The sequence below is a fragment of the Dendrobium catenatum genome, unplaced genomic scaffold (assembly GCF_001605985.2).
Source record: "Dendrobium catenatum unplaced genomic scaffold, ASM160598v2 fragScaff_scaffold_30, whole genome shotgun sequence".
Taxonomy (NCBI): Eukaryota; Viridiplantae; Streptophyta; class Magnoliopsida; order Asparagales; family Orchidaceae; genus Dendrobium; species Dendrobium catenatum.
The window spans coordinates 608,314-633,417 of record NW_021318492.1 but is presented as its reverse complement, the minus strand read 5'-3'; the positions used below and the strand labels follow the sequence as shown (position 1 = coordinate 633,417).

Below are 25,104 nucleotides of genomic sequence, written 5' to 3'. Positions count from 1 at the left end.
AAATACTGTGCTGATGCTTTGAATTCAATGCAAAGCATAAAAACACTCAAAAGTTCCAGTTCCAGCTCCAGTTGATGGAACATCACCAACCATTTTGGGAAAACTGCTTTCAATGGAAATTCAAAGAAAAGAATCTAATCCCTACAACAACAACGAAGCGACTAAGGCCTCGTTTGTGACGGCTTTCTTACTGCTTCTTAAAGCAGCTTTGTAGTTCAAAAAAATTAAATTTTTACTAGAAAACTGCTTTAAGAAGCAGTAAAAAAGCCGTCCCAAACAAAACCTAAGAGGATATGAATAAAACAATTGGGTAAGTTGAACAGTCAAACAAGTCAATTGGTCGGCAGATTAAAAAATCATAAAAATTAATAACAAGATGAATATATAAAAACAGCAATGAAAATAACAGAAAAAAACCCACCCAAGTAATTCAAAGAAGGAAAAAGAAAAACAAAAAAAAGATGAAAATCACTCTGAAGACTAATGAGAAAGAGGCGAACAAATAATAGGAATCTAATAATTAAAATTTATCACTAAAGAAACTTCTTCCAGCTAAGCGATCACTATTATTGCAATCATTGATGTATTGAGGGAGAAGAGCTCTACCAGTAGTTGCCTCTAAATATATGAAGTTACTGAAAAGGACAAAGCCAAGAAAAAATATCTCATTTTAGTCAAAATGGCAATTAGTCACAAATGAATAAGCACTAAGAAATATCTGTTCTGTTTCAACAACATTATCATGTGGGGTGGACTTTCCCAATACTAATAAGGAATATGAAATTCAAAAAAACTCCAACAACATAGCAACAATGATTGAGCCCAGTTGATTTCAACAAATCTGATGATTAGAGGATGACCTGATGGCACCTTATGGGTGCTGGCATGGCAAGTTTCTAAAAGTATTTTGGATATCTTTCTTTTGATCTCAACATTACAGTGTCCAATTATACTAAAGAAGAAAGAAGAAAAGCGATAACCGACTAAGGCTTTGTTTGGGACGGTTTTCTTACCGCTTCTTAAAACAATTTTTTAGTACTCAAAAGCTGCTCGTCCCAAATGAAGCCTAAGGGTATGTTCAGTTAACTTTCATATGTCAGAGTTAACAATATTAAACCGTCATTTGAATTTCATATCTTGGTAGAGCTGCTAGTCTGCTACCAAGATATTAACTGAATATTTGCTTTTTAAGATGGCACTGAACCTTACAGAATCAAACAAGTTAAATTGTCATTAAGATAACATGACGCCTAAGTTCTAATAATTACAATAATTTCATGTAAATATATTAAATCTTGATAATTAAGATAGTCATAGTTGTGTCATGTTATCTTGTAAATATTTACATTATATAATGGAAATATATATATATATATGGCAAATATATTTTAGGAATCTATATAATTCTAGGAAGAGTCATTACTTCCAAAAATTACAATAATTTAAAAAAAAATATTCAATAAGATTTTATATTAGTCAATCCTTCCATCTTTGCTACCAATCAATGCTGAAATACCTGCAACATTCCTTTTGAGAATGTCCACCACCTATTCTTGCTTGCGCAACATTTGCCTTTGCTGCTTCTTCCAACTGTCTGCCGACCTTCTGCCTTCCATGTATAGTCATCTTTCCTACACCGCAATCAAGACCAGTTGTTTGCAAACATGCTCCATGCTTCCAAATCTGTTTCCTTGTAATGTTGTTGGTGATGAATTTTTTTTGTTTCCTGCATTTGAACCTTCAACAGTATCCCCTAAAATTTGTTGGCAGAAATCTAACATTCCCAATTTTTTCTAAAGTAATTACAAAGTCCCCAGATGAATAATGTTAAAGATCTGACTACCCATTAGGGCATAAATTTTTCTTCAATAAAATTATTGTGCAATCATGTTGTGCTAGGTTGTGGGCAATGCTAATGGCAAAATTGTCATCACAATAAAATCTTATAGGTCCTTCCCATTTAATCTTCAAAACTCCTTCGATAATTTTGAACTTGAGACGACCAATTATTTCTTGCATCTCGATGTTACAAATTTTTCTCCTAGTAATATAAATTAGTTTGAAAAGTGATCACATATAATAAGTGTTGGAATTACCTCGAATTTGGCTTGACCCGTGTTTGTTCATGTCCTTGACAGTCGAACACTTTGCAGATATCTCGGGGGTCTAAGGGGGTAGCGCCCCCTGACGGGGTTCGACCCTAATTTTGATTATATGGGTATTTTTGGAATTCCTCTTGTTTTTTGGAACCCTAATTTTGCCTATAAGTATTTTGTAAAGGCTTAGGGTTAGTGAAGTGTTTTGTATTATGCCTCTTCTCTATAGTGAAGTCATTCTCCCTTCTCCCCCGTGGTTTTTCCCATATTTGAGTTTTCCACATAAATCTCTTGTGTTTGTTTGGGTTTTACAGATCGTGATTTATAATTTCTCTTTGTATTTGGCTCATCGTTCTTTAACAATAAGCATCAGTATAACCTATCAGTTCAAAATTTTAATGCCTTTCATAAAGAATGCCTTTCCCAATGTTTGATAAAAAAACCTAAGAACTTTATGACTAGCTTAGAGGCAAGATTCCTTTTGTTTATGAAAGAATTAACCTATCATGCTTGTCATAAATATTATATTTGGACAAGCCTGTGAAAAATAAATCGCCTTTCTAACCAATTTTTGATGTCCTTCATCAACTTTAGCTCCTTCATCAAAGTTCAGGATCTGGAACACTTCCTTTATAGTATCACATGGCTTGCAGTATGTCATATTTGTTTCTCTCAATAGATGCAAAGCATATATTTGTTCAGAGATAAATATCCTTATTTAAAGTTTGGTAACTCTATGTCGAGGAAGTATGAAAGTACTTAGGTTTGTCGAGTTTTTTTTATCTCAAATGCTGCAATGAGTTTTTTCCTGAGTAAAAAAAAATTTTTTTGTTCAATCATGATGAAGGATCTATATAACCTTCACCTTCCCAACACATAAGAAAGCATTTTTAACATAATACATCATATAGACCATCCAAATTTAGCTGTCAACGAAAATAAAATGTGAATGGCATGCATTATTGCAACTGGAGCAAACATTTCCTGGTAGTCTATTCCAAAAGTTTAGGTGCATCATTTTGTTACTAGCCTGGCTTTATATTTTTCTAAGTTTCCATAAACTTTATGTTTTAAACACACATTTACATTGCATTGCCTTTTCTTCCATAAGGGGATGTTTGGTTGCAAGTATTATGATTGTAAAGTACAAGAAATGAAAGAATTTTAATTTTTTTGGTGTTTGGTTTGATGTTTGATGTAAACTAAATATAAAGCATTTATAGAAAGAATTTGAAATATCCCAGAATGCACATTTTTTATAAATTTGAAATTGCTCTAATCAGGCAAATTCCAAACTCAGAAAAACTTGCATCCTCGCCTCACCTTCCCCACCAGCGATTACCAGCCGTCGTCGTTGCCTGTGCCATTGCCACCTTGCCTTATTCTATCGTTGCAACTGTCGTCGTCACCCAACACCACTTACTACCATTCAGTATTTGCCTCTGCTCATCGCCACTATCATTCGTCATCTAAGCCAGCCCTTATTATGCATTTGAAATATATCATGAAAAACACAAAAAAAAATAAAAATCAATGGACTCAATTTGCATCCAAACAAACAACTTGTTTATTTTTAAAACACATGCATTTCAATGCCAATATATTTTTAAAATCTGTGTATTTTAAAAAAACCCAACTAAACAACCACTCAGGTAGCTAAAAAAACTCCCCAAGTGTCATTCCTTTCTAAAGCATTCATCTCTTCTCCTATGATATCCATTCAATTCTTATTTCCTAATGCCTAAAATAGGATTTTTGGAATTTCAATGATGCTGATTTTTATAAGAAATGTTTCCTATGTAGGAGAAAACTTCTCAAGGAATGTTTATCGAGTACAAGGGATGTTCAATACATTTCCTATCACCTTTCCTAATAGCAGTAGGTTGATTAAGATTATTGTTAGGAGAAGATAGAATATAAGAGGTTGGGAAGTTAATGATAGGAAATACTTGAGTTCTCAAGTATCTCTAACCCAAACCAGTAAATATACAGCAGCCAAGTGCTGTCCACAGCAGCAGACAGCAGGAATTCGGTGAAAACGCAGCAGGAAATAGGGAAAAACAGGAGAAAAACACAAGATATTACTTGTATTTCACTAGAAATCAAAGAAAACAGCAAAGATACAATATGTTCTTCAATCCGAGAGGAATAACAACTCTCCACGATCTCCGGCAAAGCCAAGAGCCCAAAGCAAACCCTAGATCTCAAAGAGAAAACTCAAATTCAAGATGAGGAGCTAATTCCCCTCAAACTCCTAATTATACAAAATTAATCATAAAGGACAATCATAAACTTCCTAAAACAGCCTTTCACGTTCAAAATTTCCCTCCTAAACTCCCCCTCTCAAGCCTACGTGGATTCACGGCAGAGCCGTTTCCGCCCAGGCTCCGTCTCGCATAGACGCGGACCGGTCCCTGCTGGACCGGTCCAACCGGCCCATCCTGGGCCGGTCTAACAGTTAACTGATATGGATTCCAAGTCTTGAACTTGTGAGAGAGGTTGGATGGGTTGTGACCTTATATAGACTAAAAATGGTCGAGTTGTGGGAGTTTTAATTTGAATATATTAATAGGATTAGATTGATGTTATTTTTAGGGATAACTGATAAGGGATGGAAGGTAGTAGCAAAGGGATGAGCTGGGAGTGGATTTATGGCCATATTGGAATACATAGGAAGCCAAGCCTAGATAATTAGAAATAGGTTGGCTAAGAGTGAAGATAACACCATCACGAATTATGAAAGGAAAAAAAAAATACAATCATGAAAAAAAAAAGCATACTTTATTCCTGATTGAAATAAGATACAAACAATATTTTATGAGTAACTTATCGAAATTCTCATTGGGGAGGAACCACAAAGCAAAATGCAAGAGCATCTTATATTATTATTCAACCCAAGCTATTTTTTCCATTCTAATGCTACCACATACTTATAGACATTATATTGTAATTACAACAATAAAATAATTCAATAAACTCCTTCATGGAACTGATCATATGTTCTTTAAATTTATAATTTAAAGAGGATGCCTCTAATAATGTATCGTTGGTACAACTCCTCTTTAATTTAATTCATACTTCAAGAGAAAGATTGTTGTTTAATTTAAAATTATCTTTAATAATTAATATAACTCCTTAATTTAAGTTTTTCTTTAAAGAAGAGGGTTTTGTTTAATTTGATTTTACTCAAATAATTGATATAACTTCTTAATTTAAGTATTACTTCAAGGGAGAGATTATTATTTAATTTAAAATTTGAAATTGCATCATTTGTGAGCCCTCCTCATTGATTCAAGCCTAATTTTTCTCAATTTGAAATTTCAAATCATTTATTGCTTCAAGATATACCACCAATTAAAAAGGAGAGATAGTAAGCCCTATTGGCTGAAATTATCATGTTTAATAATGTCTTTCCTAAAGAGGAGATGTGACACATTTTGTGGAGAAAAGAGAAATACTTAATTTTTGGAATTATATTAGATCGGGTCCCTTCTGGACCGGTCTTGTCGATCCTTTCCAAGATCAGCTCTTGTGGGCTGATTTGGAAGGGATAAATTAAGAAATATTTCCTAATTGAAGAAGGCTGATTTTGTGGCTAATTTGGTGGCTGATTTGGAGGGGATTAATTAAGAAATATTTCCTAATTGAATATGGCAAATTTTGAGGCTGATTTGGATGGAATTAATTAGGAAATGTTTTATAATTTAAGAGGGCAAATTTTGGGGTTGATTTTGGAGGAAAATAATTAAGGAAATATGGCAGATTTGGGAGGGTTGTTTGGGTATTTGTGGTTTATTGTACGCTTTAAGTAGGGGGTTTTCCTAGGATTAGATGTATGTGTAGAGAAGGATTTTCCTCTCCAATTGAATATCCACTTGTATCTTTTCTTTTTTTTATATATATAGAATTTTTAATTAAAAAAATATTCTTGTGTGTTCTATTTCTAATTTTCTTGTCATTATTTTTTTAATTGCTGAAATCAGATTTCAAACAAGGCTTTTCCTAAATTTTTGTAAGCACTTCCTATAAAATTGGTATTAGAGTAGTTTACTGAGCTAAAATAGAAGTATTCCTCGTTGATTTCAACTGAGTTTCCGATCTTGCTGTTTGGAGGCCAGATTCATATCAAAGTTATTGTTATTTGCAAGTGGTGCCTAAATCTGGGTACCTATAGTAGGAAGAAAGGTAGAAGTATTGAAAATTGAGATCATACAATTGAAATATGAAATTTTCGATATCCAAACTCAACTTTCAAATTTTAAAAGTCAAATTTCAGACGTCCACAAGAAGATTGATGGGAAATTTTCCATCTTGGAGGAGATGTTAAAGAAGTTGCTCGAGAGCCAACCCAAAACAGTATCGTTAGAGGCGAGGCGGGGGAAGCCACCAACGACTAAGGAAGTGGGCAAAATCCTAATCCGATAAGGCGAAGGGAAGATCAAGATGTGAAGATTCTGCCAGGAGAAGAGAGAATGACTTCCCTAGAGCCCATTCCTTAGGAGGAGCTCAGTAGAGGGTATGGGGAGAGGCGTGAGGAGGTCAGGGATGAAAGGAGTGCTGAATTTGAGAGGAGATGTGCTGAATTTGAAAAGGTAGGGGCTAATTATGATCGAATGGGTCTTGAATTTGAAAGGAGAGGGGGTTGATTATGATCAAAGGGGCGCAGAATTTGAAAGTAGATGGGATAACTATGATCCAATGGGTGATGAATTTGAAAGAAAAATGTGAAAATTTGATGAAAAGTTTGGGTACAAGAGTAGAAAGGATGATTGGGATACCTGGGGGGAAACACCTCCTTGGGGAATGGGAAATCATGGAGGGCATACGAGGAACGGAGAATATCCTAGGGTGAGGAAGCTGAAGATGCCTATTTTTAGGGAGATGATGCACGTGGTTGGATATATAGGATGGAAAGGTGCTTTACAGTCAATAGATTGACAGAGGAGAGACTGACGGCGTCTGCAATGTGCTTGGAGGGGAAACAGTTGGCATGGTTCCAATGAAGGCATATGAGGCGACCCATACGGACCTTGAGGGATTTTAAGGACTACTTGCTTAACATTTTCGAACCAGTAGGGGAATGGGAATAGATTTCTATGAGCAATTCTTTGCTCTAATGCAGGAGGAAACAGTGGTGGAGTATCGTGAGCAGTTTGAGCACCTAGCCAGCCGACTGGACCGGCTTCTGAAGACTGTAATGGAGAAGAATTTTATGAAAGGGATCAAACCTGAGATTCGGACGATAGTTAGAGTGATGAGGCCTCGTAATTTGGGAGAGGTTATGGAGCTAGCCTAGTTAGTGAAGGATCAAAGGCACCTGGAGAGAGGCGATGGAGGTAGTAGCTCAGGAGGTTCGTACAATATAGCCAAAACCTTTTTGGCATCAAAGGAGCCAACACCAGGCACTCTTAGATAGACTCTAAAAGAGAATACTATAGGAGGAAGACCTAGGAAAAACTTCAAGAAACTCATAAAAATTGAGCTACAATAAAAGAGGGTAAAGAGGTTGTGTTTCAGATGTGAGGAGATGTATACACTAGGACACAGGTGTAAGGACCGAACTTTTCAGGTTCTCATCGTTTGTGGTGACGAGAAAATTGAGGAGAGAGCCACTTTACCACCTTGCGGATAAGGTGGGTCTTTGGGAGGGGCGTGTTGTTAAATCGGGTCCCTCCTGGACCGGTCTTGCAGATCCTTTCCTAGATCGGCTCTTGGGGGATGATTTGGAGGGCATTAATTAAGAAATAAGTCCTAATTGAAGAAGGCAAATTGGATGGTTGGTTTTAGAACTGATTTGGATGGGATTAATTACAAAATATTTTCTAATTAAATAGGGCAGATTTTGGGCCTTATTTGGGGGTTGATTTGGAGGGAATTAATTAAGAAATGTTTCCTGATTGAAAATGACAGATTTGGGAGCTCATTTGAGGGCTGACTTGAGAGGCAAATAAGTAAGGAAATATGACAGATTTGGGAGGGAATTGGGGAAGGGTTGTTTGGGTATTTGGCGTTCATTGTATGCTTTAAGTAGGGGTTTTTATAACTTATATACTTTTATAACTTCACAATGGAAACGTTCAACATAATTTTTTATAAATAATGGCGGAAACAAATATTTTAGAATTTTAAACGATGGATTCTCTAGTCATTGATATAATTCTAAATATCTTCATTTGAATTAATTGACATAAAAGAGAGAAATGATGGATTGCTATAATCATTCTTTTCTTCAAGTATAATCCATCATTTTCTTTAGCTTCCCCAATCACTTCTCTCGTAATTAGGTCTTGTAAAACACAAAGAACAAAAATTAATATCACAAGACAGCTTTGATTTTTTGCTATTTTAGAAATAAACAAATCATTTAAACAAGATTGGCAATCTGTACTGAGGGAATGAACGGGAAACAACTATAGTCCCTTGGCATACAATGGTGGCTAATGAACCATTGGCTAATTCAATTTCTTATTGATAGAACATGATTAGTTGGTTGAAAAGGAAATAGCACATTTTTCTCATGTGCTTAGTAGAACCTAGTCTATTATCAACATGTTAAAGAAGGATTTGTTTGAGGCACTTCGGTGAGTAAGTGAACTAGTGTGCTCGATGAAGAGTTTGATACTCAGTTTATACACGTGTTGTTTAAGTTGGTTTATTTATATAATTGAGCAAACCTAATTAGAATTTTAAAAACTTTTTCATATAAATAAGAAAGTATGATCACTGACTTGCTTCATCATTTATGTTTGTGAACTTACTTATTTAATGTTGGATAAGTAGCTCGCTAAGAAATTCATAAAATGCTTACTTATTGATGGCTTAATTGCTTATTTTACTACTTATTCTATATTCTTCTATCAACTTTTCCACATCTTATGCACTATAAAATTAAGTCAAATATTAAGATATAAGGATGATTAAAATATCAATTAATATCTAAAAATATAAATTAAATGTTTTAATGTTAATAACTTTATCAAACAACTCAAAATAATTTCAAATTAATTATGATAAATTTGACTAAAATTTATTAATCTATGATAAGGATAAATATTTAAACCATTAACATCAAACATATAATTAGTTAGGCTTAATTATGGCTTGAACTTAATAAGAAAAATAGTAAACAAGCTTGAATAGTATTTTAGAACTTAGGTCATGTTCAAGCTCGACTTGAACATGATAAGAAAATAAATAAATAAGCTTGAACAAGATAATATTATGGTCAACATGGATTCATAAACTTTCATCTCCTTCCTCTACTCATTCTTTTTTTTTTCTTCATCAAGATTCACTATTCTAAGCCTTCAAGCACTGGCTACGATATTTAACCATAGAATGTTTCCTGATATGAATAATTATTTCACCAATCATTGATTATCTTTTTACATCATTTCATATCAAATTTTCATCATAAGAAATTGGCATCTTATACTTCTGAAGTATTACTCATTTCTATAAGGCAAGGCCCTGAGTAAAACCTTAGTTATGGTACTAGCCAAGAGGTGTATAAGGCACAATGACCTCACCTCACCCTGAAGCTTAGGCAAGCACCTTGCTCATGTTTAACAACACTATTGTCCTGAAGGAAAAAAAAAAATTTCAAGGCCCATACGGCCATACTAACATACACTTACTAACAGCATAAATGTGACCCTCTAACTTTGGGTTTCTTCCGCTTAACTCAAGCTCCCACTTGTGAATTTGAATAAATCGAACTGCTTGAATTCCTACTGGACACAAAGGATTATGATTAGGGAGATTGGTAGTAAAGACTATTTCTGAGAAGCAAGCCTCTGTTTCGATCTTGATTGGCAACTCACCAATTTGGTTTGGATGAAAATTAGCTTTTCCATTAATTTGGGGTTGGGATGTTATTCCAATGATTTCAAACAATAGGGATTTGATTGCTCCAATTGAAATTATAGAGACTAAAGTGAAATCCGAGTAAAACTTTGGGGGTTGAAATATAGTTTACCCTAAAAAAATGATAAAAATTATAAATTTCATCACTTAGTTGGGTGTAATTAGAAATCAGCATAGGCTACATAAGTACCACAAATCTTCTTAAAACTCCATCACATATAATTAATGAAAATGAAATCAACCATTTTCAAAACATATCTTCTACAGACAAGTAACCAAACGAACCCTGTATTTGTTTCAATGTAATATATATGTGTAAAACATTAAAATAATCATGTTCAAAAACTCTTGGTTCAAAATTATTATTCCAGATATGACTGTTAAGTCCTAAAATAAATCTCAAGTAAACCAAATGAATGTATTTTTTCAAAGTATCTACGTAGTAAGTTTTCTTTTTTTTAAAATGAGAACCTAGGAAACTTGACAATCTCACCAACGCAAAGTATTTGCATTTGACAATCTGAATAAATAAATTCTAACTTTCTAGCAAATTCAGATGACCACCATCAATGTTGTTTTGCAATATACAACGAGACCTTGAAGTCTGCTTGGTACTTTTCACAATGCAGCCGCTAAACAAAGAAATGGTTAATTGAATCATTAAAGTTCTGAACATAAGATTCTTGGAAATAATTAAGTGAATGCAAAAGCAAATTCAGAAAGAAAAACAAGAAATTTACCTTTCCTAAATAAATACTAAACCAACCATGAACCATTCATTTTAAAGGTGCATAGAAACCCAGTCACAATGAAGGAAACTAAGAGAAATCTAGCAAATGGTCTATTTTTCACAAGCATTTGGAATACATAAAAGAAAGAACTATCACAGCTAAATTTATTTCAGTGCAAAAAAAAAAACACCAAAAAGAAAATTTTATCAGCAAAAACTTTCGATTCAACATGATTCTAGAAATGAGCGTTGAGCCCTAAGAGAAACTTCAAGTGGACAAAATGATTTCAATTTTTCTGAAAACCTATGCAGTTAACGGCTTTAGCAAGGAAGCTGAGTCTTTCAAATTTAGAAGAAACATGGCTAGTTATGCAAGAGGAAAATCGTATATAAAAAATGAAATAAATAAATAGAGGTCATAGAGTGGTAATTATTCGTAATTATTCAGCAAAGTACATATTAAGCTCAAAAAATCCATATTGCCAATCCACTCCAGAGATACTCACATGGAAAAAGCATGGAAGGATAAAAAAAGCACAGACGCGAACACTAGAATATTCATTTTCACAGCAACTTAACTTTTATTTTCGCTTGCTAATCCACAACAATCTATATGCTACTTCTGACAAAATAATTAAAAGACAGATAGGCTTCAATACAGAGAACTTACTGGCTTAAGACAGAGTTTCTTCCGCTATCACCCTCATTTGATTTTTCGGCACCAATACACATTGATAGAAATAAAGAAAGGTCGGGTCACAATGTCAGAATTCTCAGCTACAGTGATAAAACCTCCGGTCCCCAGGCGTCTTTCTTCCACCCCTAAATTGCTGAACTTCCAATTCATCCACACATCAGCATTATTCCCAATCCCAGATGAACGAGTTCTCGTACTGCAACCCACGGAATGAAACAAATATTGCCTCATTCATCCAATTCCACAACACAAACAATTTAAAACTCAAAAATCCCACACAAAATGAAGTAGCCAAAACGACGAGGCAATGACCAAAGCCACTAACTACGTCAATCCGGCGAACAAGCCCAAGCTAAACCCTACAAAAACCTACTCCATCAAGAAAAGAAACAACAATCAGCGAGGCTCCTCCTCCCTCCTCCCATTAGCGGCGGCGCTCGACGGAGGCGCTCCTGAAAAGGAGGCAAGCAGATTGAGATGGTGTCCCTGCGCAAGCGGAACATAGTTTCCCACCCTAGCCACTGACAATTCCTCCATCGGCTGAGAAACATACCGCCCCATCGCCGTCGGAAGAACCATCTCCGGCGCCGCGAAGCTCCAAAACTGCCCTCCGAAGTCCGCCCGGGCCGGTACGGCCCAGAACCCGCCCGTAGGCCCGATTCCCACAGACTCCTCCTTGGTAGGAACGTCTTCATCAGCGCGCAGGCGTTTCCCGAGGATGAAAGTAGAAGGCGAGGAAGAGGTGGAGATGCTGGAGGAGGAAGAGGTGGAGAAAGAAGCAGGAATGGTGCCGGAGCCAGTGGCCGCGATTATGGATGGCTCGGCCTGGCGTAACAGCCATTCGATGGTCTGTCCATCGGACTTATGTCCCAGCTCCCGGGTGAGCTGGAAAACGCGAGCGGCGCAGATGATGGGCATGCGGATGCGACGCCCGCGGCCGTCAACCTTGCTGTGGCGATCCTTTGCAGGCTGTTTCTTCGCCGACGGTAGGGATAACTGGTTTTGGTTATTTGGTGATGATGTCTGCGAGAGGAGGTGAGGAGCGGTGGTGGCGGCGCCGACTGGATCGGGATTGGCCATGCGAAGAAGAGAGGGAAGTGAGAGGCTTGGAGTTGCGTTTGAGTTCAAGTTGGAGGAGGTGAGGCGATGCCAAAGAATAATGATTGAGCGGCAGTAGTTGGTGGAGACAGAAGGAAAGCCACATGGGGGCAATGGGGCCCGCCGCCACGCCATCTAACCTTCTTTCTTATCCTTGCTTCTTACTAGTGACTATGATAGTAATCAACGCAGAGGATGAACAACCTAAATCTTTTATTAATATTTCCCATCACATAAACATGTAATTAAGGCTTTGTTTGGGACGGCTTTCTTCCTGCTTCTTAAAGCAGCTTTCTAATAGAAAAATTAAATTTTTTTTACTAAAAAACTGCTTTACGAAGCAGTTAGAAAGTCATCCCAAACGAAGCCTAAAGCGCCTATGAAAGCTGAAAAAAATAATAATTAACTTTTGGTCCTATTAAGATAAACTTATACAATAACATTTATATAAAACTCGAATTCAAAATTTCTTTATTGATAGTCAAAACTGTCAACTAATAGATCAATATAAGATACGTTAGCCGAAAAGAATTTCAAAATTGATTCATTTAACATCAAATCATTCAAAATTGGTTAGAACAAATTCGAATTCGTATTCAATTTGAATTGCAATTTGAACATAATTATGAATGTTCCTTCTTCAAATGACTCATGAGAAATGGAGCTCTTTGGAAGGCGAAAATAGGATCAGCTAACTATGTGTGCGAAGAAGATGAGTTGATCGAGGGCATTGTATGAATCACAACTTGAGATCAAACTTACCAGGGAGGGGAGGCATAAACAATTCTCGAATATAGGAGGAAATAGTTTCATTCGAAGTAGTCTATAGCAATCGAATTATAAGAATAGTCAAATAACTAATATTGAACATTAACATGACATTTCAATTACTTACAACAATCACATATATTTCAATAATTTCAAAATAATTATGAAAACATTCAAACATTTGATAAATACTCTCAAAATAGTTTTGATTGGGTAAAAAAGATTCAAATATTAGGAGTAAATGAACCAAGCACATGATAATTTGACTAAAGCACATGCATATTAATACATGGTACAATTACAATACTAAGATTTCTATGTAAACAATAATTTTAGGGCTTAATGTTACAACAATAATTAATATTGTTGCATCCTGGAGTATTCGCGACAGTATAGAAATATAAAATTTAGTGTCTTAGCATTGTATGAAAATTCGGCACGCAATCAGAAAAGAGAGAGGGTGTAGCATTTATGAGACACCAAGATTTTTACGTGGAAAACTCCTAAAATGGGGAAAAACCATGGGGCCTACCCCTGTTTGAATGAATCCAGTAGTATTGCATTAGATTACAAATGAGGCCCTTCCTTTGGGGGAAGACCTTAACTTGATGTACATCTTATATAGTACATTATATGATGAGAATGCAAAGAGTCTCTGTTGATGTGTTTGTTTGGTCTGAAGGACTGTAGTCGGTGGGCGACGTAAGTCTGGAGGACCGTAGTCGGCGGGCGACGGAGGTCGAAAGGACTGTAGTCGGTGGGTGACATAAGTTTGGAGGACCCTAGTCGGCGGGCAACGGAGGTCGGAAAAATTGTAGTTGGTGGGCGACGTAAGTCTGGAGGATTGCAGTCGGTTGGCGACAGAGGTTGTAAGGTCCGTTGTCTGACGACAAAGGTCAGAAGGACGGCATCAGGTAGAAGTCCAACAATTGACATAAATACAGTATCGGATATATGTCCAGCGAAAAAGTCCGATAACCGATAGAAGCCAAGCATCAGGTAGAAACTTGGAGACGAGCGGAGGTCCGGCGTCGAGTAAAAATCTGACGTCAGTTGGCGGCCAAGGAGAACTCCGGCGTCACTTGGAATTCGGGTGAAACTCCAACGTCACTTAGAGATCGGGCGGAATTCCGACATCTCTTAGAGGTCGAGCGGAATTCCGGCGTCACTTGGAGTTCAGGTGAAACTCTAGTGTTACTTGGGTAGAATTCCTGCATCACTTGAGTGTCGGGTAAAATTCCGGCGTCACTCGGGCGTCAGACAAAATTCTGGCATCACTTGGGCGTCGGGCAAAATTCCGGTGGTGGTCGTGGAGGAGTTTCTTCCCTTCAATCATTCTCTTCTTTTATCTTCTTCTTGCTTGGGCCCCCTTTCAAGAGAAATGAGAGGTATATTTATAGATTTCTGAGGATGGCATGACCTATAAATATGTGAGATCAAGGGTAAATGGGGAGTGATTCAATGGACGATCGATATTGAATCCCTTGATTGTGTACCGTCTGTTAGACATTTGAAGGTCTTAATGATGTCCGAATTTGGCAATCTTGGGCTCGTTGGATTCGTCTCATTGGGCCGCTCGATTCGACTATAAGAATTTCATATTTGGAAACCGTTTGTTAACTCAAATTGTGGTTCGAACTTTCCAACATCGCTTTGGGTCCTTGATTTGGACTCATTTTGGCTCGGATTAAGTCGAATTTGGTGTCATTGAGTTCGTATTTCCTAGATGCTCAGTTTGACTGTAAGTTCGCTGAAATTGAAGTTCAGGTGATCTAGGATTTAATTTTTGAAGTTTCCGGCTTGATTTTGCCTCGAGATTCGTGCCCGATCAAGATAATTTTTTTAGGATATATCAAATACAAACACAGTTATCTTAAAAATATCGTTCCTCTTGATCCATCTCTTCTTCACCATCTACATTTTCTCTATTAGGTAGTGGAGGTGGTGGATAAAACAGTAAATCAAATAATGCATTTCTAGGATCATCCGTTGATAATATAAACTTATAAATGTCATATGTATCATCAAAAAGCGATTGTTTTACTATTAGTCCCCATCTCATTATTATTTATGGTTGTAATATTACTAGCAATTTTATGAATCTGTTCATTTTCATCATCATTATCCAATAAAGTCAAGACTGAATCATTATCAATACTATGATCCATGTGTGTCATATATTCTTCTTAAAATATAGCATGTACATAATATTTTTACTTGATCCTTTTTATGGTTTTGCCTCGGAAAATAATTAGTCAATCTAAATTTTTCTCTTTGGCTTCATTTCGGATGGCTTTCTTATTGATTTGTAATGTTATTTTTTAGACAAAAAATCTACAGCGGTATAAAGCTGTCCCAAATGAAGCATTTATTAACTTAGGTATCGTACATAATAAACTTGTGTTATTTATGTGCTCAAAAAAAGAATCAAAATTTGAATGTCTAGTAGTATGTCGAACCTCGATTGTTCTAAATTATTTGTGCACTCGTGTTACACAAGTAAGCAATAGGTCAAATGACTCACAATTAAATAACATAATTACTTTTAATAGCCCCCTAGGATATTGTAACAAAACAATATCATTCAATAACACAAAGTATTTCTTCCTTCATCCCATACTTATATGTGAAATTTATAACCATTTACAGTGGGACTTTCTTTTATCATGAATAGGATTGTTACCCTGCTGCTCATAAATATTATATTCATTATATACCATTAATAAATATTATTCAAACTCATGTATTATAATTTTCTAAACTTTTCAAGTAAGATATGAGAATGTTATTGACTTTAGTGACCTTAATTAGCACCCTAAATGAAATTATTTTTTTTATTGGCGTATTAGTAAAATCAAAATTAGAGAGGCTTTAAAGAAAATGAAGTGTGGAAAAGTTGTTTGACCTAATGATATTCTAATAGAGATGTGGAAATGCTTATGAGATGGAGGATTTTTTTTTGCTTACTAAACTTTTTAATATTATTTAGAAGACTAAAAGGATGTCAAATGAGTGGAGAATGAGTGTGATGATTCCTATTTTTAAGAATAAAGGTGATGCACAATATTGTGTGAATTATAGAGGAATTAAGTTAATGTGTCATACTTTTAATAAACTATGAGAGAGATTTATGTAACATAGGTTGTGGCGTGATTCTAATGTTTCTCAAAATCAATTTGGATTCATGCTGGGTAGGTCTACTATGGAAGCTATACATTTAATATTTATTGAGAGGTTTGATGGAGAAATATAGAGATAATAAGGAAAATCTACATATGATATTTATTAATTTAGAGAAAACATATGATAAATTTTCAAGAGAAGTGCTATGGAGAGATTTAGAAAAGAAATGGGTTAATAATGCTTTTATTCAAGTCATTAAGGATATGCATGCAGGATCTATTGCTTGTGTTCAAACATAAGGTGGTTTGACTAATTATTTTCCTATTTCAATTGGATTACATCAAGGATCAAACTTAAGCTCGTATCTTTTTTCTTTAATCGTGGATGTTCTCACTAGACATTTATAAGAGATTATACCATGGTGCAAGATTTTTGTTGATGATATTCTTCTTATTAATAAGACTAGAGAGGGAATTAAAGGTAAACTTGACCTATGAAGGTCGGCCTAAGAGTCTAAAGACTTTCGTTTGAGTAGATTTAAAACTGAATATATATAGTATAATTTTAGTAATAATAGATCAAGTGGGGGGATTGTGACTTTGGATGATCAAGTCATTGATAAGAGTTCATGTTTTTAATATCATGGGTATATTGTTCAGAGTGATGGTGAAATATATGGTGTTTGAAACTCAATAAGTAACTCCTATCTATCAAAGACTAAACAGTAAAGGAATGGGGCATGTGGTATGAGCAACCAAAAGAGGTGGAAGAAATCAACCTTAAGTCACCAAAACTTAAGGACAAATGCCATATTTCCTACAACGGGCTTCTAATATGCAAAACAGCTATTGATGCCCATACCATGGCATGAAGGTAAACACCAACCTAGGAGTGTCAAAACTTGACCCATGCCAAAAAATTCAAGGCTCGAGTCAACCCGTTTGTAAGACTAGTCAGGTTCAGGTTGACTTAAAACCCCGCAAATGACCTGGGTCACCTTTATATAGTCCCGATTCCCATGATTGTGCGGTCCACAGTGAGCCCCGTCGTGTCCGCCCGCTCGCTAAGCACGACAGTACCGTACCCATGTCGCTTCCGCACCGCACGGTCATACCTTCGCTTGCACCCCACCCGCACGCGATCGCTGCCTCTCCCTCTCGTACTGGTTTCACCCCCACATGTTCTCTCGCACTCAGGCTACCTTCGCCCGCATAGTGTCGCACTTGATCTCATGCCCCTTCGCCCATAGGCCCGTACGTGATGCTTTTTTAGGGTCAATTCCATATTCAACCCGAACCCGACCTGAATACCAATTTTGACACCCTACATCAACTCAAAGAAATCTAATGATTTCTTATAGAGTTGTCACATAGGGGATCCATCGACTCCAACTAACCAAAAACTGATAGAATTCTACCAATATGCATACAATCATGCAAAATAAATACTTTTATGAATAGATAACATATATTTTATAATCAATATGTTAAGTATGATGTGTATAATTACTATGATTTGCTAGAATGAGATTATTATTTTTTAAACAAAGCTAAATCATATAAATTTAACTTTTCCAGCGTAAAATTCTAATTTGCATGAATAAAAACTACTAAGTAATAAATCAAGGTAAAGTTATATTTATCACATATTAATTCATTATGAACAATAGCGAAGGTTTATTACATGTGGGATTAGACTAAAGAATTAAAAAAAACTACAATATAAATACATGAAACATAAGACTCACACAAATAAAAGTATAAAATTACATAAGTATTATTAATCAATATATAATGTCACTACTTCAACTAAACATCCAAACAACAACAACAATAATAAAAATAAACACGTACTCAACCTTGATAGATGCGAAAGGATGGAGGAGAAAATCTCAACCTTGATTCAAGAGAAAGACATAAATTAGAAAAAAATAGATGTGACTTTGATGGCTGTTGTGGAGAGGAAGAAATGAAGAAGGAGGAGGCGTGCGAAAGAACCTAGACCGGACAAATCGATTCAGATTATAATAGAATTCGAATGATGAAGTTTTTAATAGAAATTTATTTGAAAAATATAGCAATACTTTTGATCAACGTTTTGAAAACCGGACCGGACAACGGACCGGAAGAAGGAGAGGTTCATGGTTTGACCGGTTCGACCGGTTGAACCGGGGTCGAACCGGATGACATATTAAATAATAATATTATTAAAAATTATGAAATGCTGACAACACAAGTGAATCGATGAAGCAAACTTTATAATGTTTACCACTGAGGCAGCCCTCCTCAAACAAGGCACTGAAAATAAACTTCTTTTCAATAAAATCAACCTAAATATTCGATTAAGAAAAAAATCACAGCGATAAATTGCTTGAGAAATAGGATATCAAACAGGCAAACCATTTCTTAGAGTTAACCAGGACGAAGGAGGAGCGAACTCGGAAACGCTGAGTACGAAGAGGAACTGGCCTGTGGAAGAGGACCTGGTCTGCGGCTTGGCAACAAGGTTGTCGCCGGCGATAGCGAACTCGGAAACGCTGAGGACGAAGGAGGAGCTGCAGCGATGAAGAGAATCGGAGGAGACGGCGGCTTCGGGGGAGTTACGGGAGCAGTAGAAAATAAATTTAGGTTTACACTTTTTTCTCTTTTACACTATTACAGTTTACATGTTTTACTATTCTAAAATACCACATGATCTCAATCGAACGGCTGAAAATTGAGTTTAAACTTTGTTGGCCGGTTCACACCCGGTTCCGGTTCACCGGTTTCACGGTCCGATCGGCGGTCCGACCGGTTCAAATCCGGTCCTTTGCTTACCCGGTTCCAGCTGAAAACCGAACCGGCCGGCCGGCCGGGTACCGGTTCAACCGGTTGAACCGGCCGGTCCGGTCCGGTTTTAAAAACGTTGGTAATTAAAGCGCCTATGAAAGCTGAAAAAAATAATAATTAAATTTTGGCCCTATTAAGATAAGTCTCGAATTCAAAATCTCTTTATTAATAGTCAAAGCTCTTAACTAATAGATCAATATAAGCTTTGTTAGCCGAAAAGAATTTCAAAATTGATTCATTTAACATCAAATCATTCAAAATTGGTTAGAACAGATTCGAATTCGTATTCAATTTGAATTGCAATTTGAACCTTATCATGAATGTTCCTTCTTCAAATGACCCATGAGAAATGGAGCTCATTAGGAAGGTGACGATAGGATCAGCTAACTATGTGTGCGAAAAAGAGGAGTTGATGGAGGGCATTGTAGAAATGGTAACTTGCGATCGAACTTACTAGGGAGGGGAGGCATGAACAATTCTTGAATATAAGAGGAAATAGTTTCATTCGAAGTAGTCTATAACAATTGAATTATAAGAATAGTCAAATAACTAATATTCAACATCAATTATTTACAACAATCACATATATTTCAATAATTTCAAAATCATTATGAAAACATTCAAACATTTGACAAATACTCTCAAAATAGTTTAGATTGTGTAAAAAGACTCGAATTTTAGGAGTAAATGAACCAAGCACATGATAATTTGATTAAAGCCCATGCATATTAATACATGATACAATTATAAGCCTAATATTTATATATAAACGATAAAATTTTAGGGCTTAATATTACAATTGATATGTCCTCAAAAATTAATCATGATCGGGCATGAATCTCGAGACAAAATCAAGTTGATAATTTCCAAAATTAAATATAGGACCATCCAAACTCTGATTTCAGCAAACTTATAGTCGAATTGAACGTCTTGAAAAGTCGAACCCAACGACACCAAATTCGCCTCAATCCGAGCCCAAATGGTTCCAAATCAAAGACTCAAAGCATCTTTGGAATGTTCAAACAATAAATTAGACGACCAAATAATTTCCAAACATGACATGCTTATAGTCGAATCGAGCGGCACGACGAGATGAATCCAACGAGCCCAAGATCGCCGAATTTTGATATCATTAAGACATTTTAATGGCTAGTACATATTTCATTATCAATGGGATCAATATCAGTTGTCCATTCAAACCACTCTAAACATACCATTGATCTCCTTCCTATTTATTCGTCAGATCACTCCAAAAAATTATAAATAGACCTCTTATTCTTTATTCTTAATCGAAGGGAACTCAAGTAAGAAAGAGAATGAAGAAAGAGAAACCATAATTATCTTGCCACCAGAATCCTCCTCGACCACCGCTCGGCTGCCAACCATTGTCGGACTATCATCGGACTTCTGCCTGGCCACCGACTGACGTCGAACTTTCGTCCGGCCACCAACTGACGCTGGACTTCCGCCCGGCAGCCAACCGACGCCAAATTTCCTCCAAACCACTGAACATTGCCGAATTTCCATCTGATTTTTGTTTGTCACTAGATTTCAAACAGACGGTTAACTATTATAATATGATCGTCCTCAATTTTAAGGACTACCAAGTCATTTTTGATCTATTTAAATACTAGTTGAATCATTTCAACTGGGCATAGCCCCGTGATTTTTTCCTTCATGATTTTTCACGTAAAAAAATTTGGGTATTTATTTTTTCTATATTTATGTGTTGAATACTCATGCAACGCTAAGACGTGAAATTTTTCATACTTTACCACCACGAATATTCTAGCCTTCAACATCAACAATAATTAATATAAACACAATCATCTTGAAAATAGCATTCCTCTTGATCTATATCTTCTTCACTATCTACATTTTCTATATTAGACAATGGAGGTGGTGGATAAAAGTTTAGATCAAATAATGCACTTTTGGATTATATGTTGATAATATGAACTTCTAAATGTCAAATGTATCATCAAAAAATGATTGTTTTACTATTAGTCCATATCTCATTATTATTTATGATCTTAATATTACTAGCAATTTTATAAATGTCTTCATTTTCATCATCATTATATCATTATCAATACTATGATCCATATATGTTAAGTCTTCTTCTTAAAAAGTTGCATCTACATAATTTTTTTGCTCGATCCTTTCTTATGGTTTTTGCCTCGAAAATAATTAGCCAATATAACTCTTTTTCTTTTTGGCTTCATTTGGGACGGTTTTTTTATTGCTTTATAAAACTATTTTTTAGTACAAAAATCTCTTGAAAGCAAAAAAAAAAATAGTGGTCTAAAGCTGTTCCAAACGAAGCCTTTATCGAGTAGGGTATGATGCATAATAAACTTGTGTTGTTTATGTGATAAAACAAAGGGATAAAATTTTGAATGTCTACTAGTTTGTCGAACCTCAATTATGCTAAATTATTTATGCACGTGTTTCACGAGTAAGCAAAAGGTCAAATTACTCACAATTAAATAACGTAATTACTTTCAATAGGATATTGTAACAAATCAATTTCATTCAATAACACAAAGTATTTCTTCCTTCATCCCATACTTATATATGAAATTTACAGTTGGACTTTCTTTTATCATGAATAGGACTGTTATCCTTCAGCTCATAGGGATTATATCATTAATAAATATTGATATATTCTCAAAAAATTATCTTGATCGGCACGAATCTCGAGGCAAAACACAACCCGGAAACTTTAAAAATTAATTTTGGGAGCACTCGAACTCCGATTTCAGCGAGCTTACAGTCAAACTGAGCGTCTCGGAAATACTAACCCAACGACACCAAATTCAACTCAATCTGAGTCCAAATGAGCCCAAATCAAGCACCAGAAGCGCTATTGGAAGGTTCAAACCACAATTTGAGTTACCAAACGGTCTCCGATTTTAACGAGTTTATACTCGAATCAAACGTCTCGACGAGAAAAATCCAACGAGCCTAGAATCACCAAAATCCGACATCATATAGGCCTTCAAATGTCCAACGAATGGTGTGTGATCGAAGGGTTAAACATCAACCGTCCATTCGACCACTCCCTATTCGCCCCTGATCTCACACCTATTTACAAGCCATGCCACTCCAGAAAAACTATAAATAGAGTCCTCATTCTTCACAAGAGGGAGGGAAGTGAAGAGAGAGAAGAAGAAGGAAAGAAGAAGAAAAAGGGGAAAGGGAGAATCCTCTCCTCCTCAACCACCGCCGAAGTTTGTTCTGCCGCCCGAACACGTCGGGATTCTGTGTGATATTCGGGAGAACGCAAGAATTCTGCCCAACTTCCACGTGATACTGAAATTCTTCCCAATTTGCAACAGAGTTTCCTCCTGACGCCGAAACTCCGCCCAAGTGAAGCCGGAGTTCTCCTCTGCCACCAACAGACGTCAGACTTCTACCCGACATCGGACCTTCACTCTTTGCTAAGTTTATACTCGACGTTGGACTTCTACCGGTTATCAGACTTCGCTGGACGTCTACGCGAAGATGGATTTCTTTACATTGTTGGACTTTTACCTGACGTTGTCCTTCTTATCTTCATCGTCAAACTACAGTCTTTCTGACCTCCGTCGCCCGCCGACTATGGTCCTCCTGACTTATGTCGCCCACCAAATACAGTTCTTCCGACCTCCGTCGCCCGCCGACTACGGTCCTCCTGACTTATGTCGCCCACCGACTACAGTCTTTCCGACCTCTGTCGCCCACCGACTACAGTCCTTCCGACCTCCGTCGCCAACCGACTACGGTCCTCCTGACATACGGCGCCCACCGACTACAAGTCTTCCGACCTTCGTCACCCTCCGACTACGGTCCTTCCGACTAAACGAACATGTCAACAATGACTCTTTGTATTAACATCATGTAATGTACTCCATAAGATGTACATGAAGCTAAGACCTTCCACCAAGGAAGGACCTCATTTGTAATCAACTACAATACTAGTGGATTCATTCAAACTAGGCTAGGCCCCGTGGTTTTTTCCCCCTTTTTAGGGATTTTCCACGTAAAAACTCTTGGTGTCTCATAAATGCTAGACCCTCTCTCTTTTCTGATTGCATGCTGGATTTTCGTACAACGCTAAGACGATAAACATTATATTTCTCTACCGCCGCGAATACTCCTGGAAGCAACAAATATTATTCGAACTCATGTATTATAACTTATTCTTCTTTATGCTAACGTAATTGTAAAACCCCTCAAAAGCTATTTTTTTAGTGCTATTAATCCGGATGAACTGGCCTTTGTACGGGACGAACTAAAAAATTTGTGAAGAAATCTATATGGTTCGTCTGGACGAATCTGGAAGGGTCAGGACGAACCGTCAGGACGAACCAGACAGAGAGTTTCGTCCATGGACGAAGAAAATTGGAATTTATTTTCGTCTGTACGATATGTGTCCAGAGGAGATCGTCCCGGGATGATCGGAAGATCGTCCCGGGATGATCGGGACATCGTCCGGGATGATCCTGCTTAATAAATATCTGAATAGTGTCGTTTTTGAAGAGAGAGAAAGGTCAGGAGAGAGAAAAACAAAGGGAAAAGAAGAAAAGTGGATTTTTTGGGAGACTTCTGCCCGTTTTCGTCCGTCGCCGTAGTTGGAAAAGTTGACCGACTCGAGGTAAGGCACATTCCGCCTTTCTCAATTTTCAGAAATGAGAATTTTGACGACTTTTCTGTCTCGAATTTTGTTTCCGTTAGCGAATAATTGATTTTATTTCGTTCTGATAAATGTTTTACCGCGTAAATTTTGATACGTTTCTGAGATGATATTTCTGCACGTTTTGAGTATTTTCTGGAAGATTTTTATCGGATATTTTGAATTCTGCAGCATTTTAATTGAATTACGAATTATCAGGATGTTGAAAAATGTTACTTCAGTACAATGAAAGTCTTATAATGTTGTTGTGGATATTCTATGATAATTTGGTAAATTTCTGAATCTGTGATTTTTGAGTAAATTTTGTATACTGCCGTTATGTCGCTGACGGATTTTCTGACGAAATCTGGTGTTCTGATTTGAATGCTTTGATGCATGCATGCTATCAGAAGGGAGTTATAAGGGGCCGGAATCCTATGTGATTCCGTTGTCTGGGTCCGGGAAATCTGAAATGAGCTCTAAAATCTGAAAATAAGTTATGTTCAGGAAATTCTGAATATCTATTATATTCTTGTGCTATAAGCACAATGGGAGACATAAGGGGTCAGAATCCGTCGAGATTCTATCTGTGTCAGGGAAGGGAGGCATAAGGGGCCAGAATCCGTTGAGATTCTGTCAGAGTCAGGGAATCTGATGTTTAATATATGATAATCTGTTCTATGACTTATCTGGTCTGTTTTATGAATTATCCGATATATGATTTCTGATTTATGTACAATTCTTTCTGCTCTGTGATTTGAAAGCTTTATAATATCTGTTCTAAACTCTGATTTGAAATGACTTCAGTTTTCTGTATCGTAAGATAATTTCTGATTGATCAAGTATCTGTTTTGTCTGTTATATGATTTCCGTATGGCTATTTTCTTATGTATTTTCTGATGTGAATTTCTGACTATTTTGATTGGTGAGTGATGTCTTGCTGAGCTGTTAGCTCATCATTATTTTCTGTGTGGTTTTCAGGTTTTGGGAAAGGGAAGGAAGTCTTGGACTATAAGTTCTGTGTTTGATCTAAGATTAAGTATTTTATACTTTTATTTTTGGTACAGTCATGACTTTTCTGTTCTGTTCTGTTATTTCTGTCTGAAGCCATAGATTGTATTGTATATGATTGTTTTGATGAAAGAAAAGATAAATGAACTGTTATGTATTTGGATGTTTATAGTAGCTCTGTGTTTTTCTGTCTATTTAATACTTGAAAGAAATTCTGAAGCAAACCAAAG

General features: G+C 36.3%; 1 protein-coding gene across 4 annotated transcripts; it reads right to left on the bottom strand.

Annotated features, from left to right (window-relative positions):
- Positions 1-486: 486 nt before the first annotated feature.
- On the bottom strand, positions 487-12,631 carry LOC110103746 (transcription factor TCP7). 4 transcript variants are annotated; one of them, XM_028693262.1, is made up of 3 exons: positions 11,363-12,631; positions 3,420-3,576; positions 1,374-1,726 (listed from the first exon to the last, which is right to left on the bottom strand). In XM_028693262.1, exon 1 carries the CDS (start codon positions 12,620-12,622, stop codon positions 11,786-11,788), a length of 837 nt encoding a protein of 278 aa, XP_028549095.1. In that variant the 5' UTR covers positions 12,623-12,631; the 3' UTR covers positions 1,374-1,726; positions 3,420-3,576; positions 11,363-11,785. The 4 variants fall into 4 exon arrangements, with proteins under 4 accessions (XP_028549096.1, XP_028549095.1, XP_028549093.1 ...); XM_028693263.1 differs by lacking the exons at positions 1,374-1,726; positions 3,420-3,576 and adding an exon at positions 487-635; XM_028693260.1 differs by lacking the exon at positions 3,420-3,576.
- Positions 12,632-25,104: the final 12,473 nt, after the last annotated feature.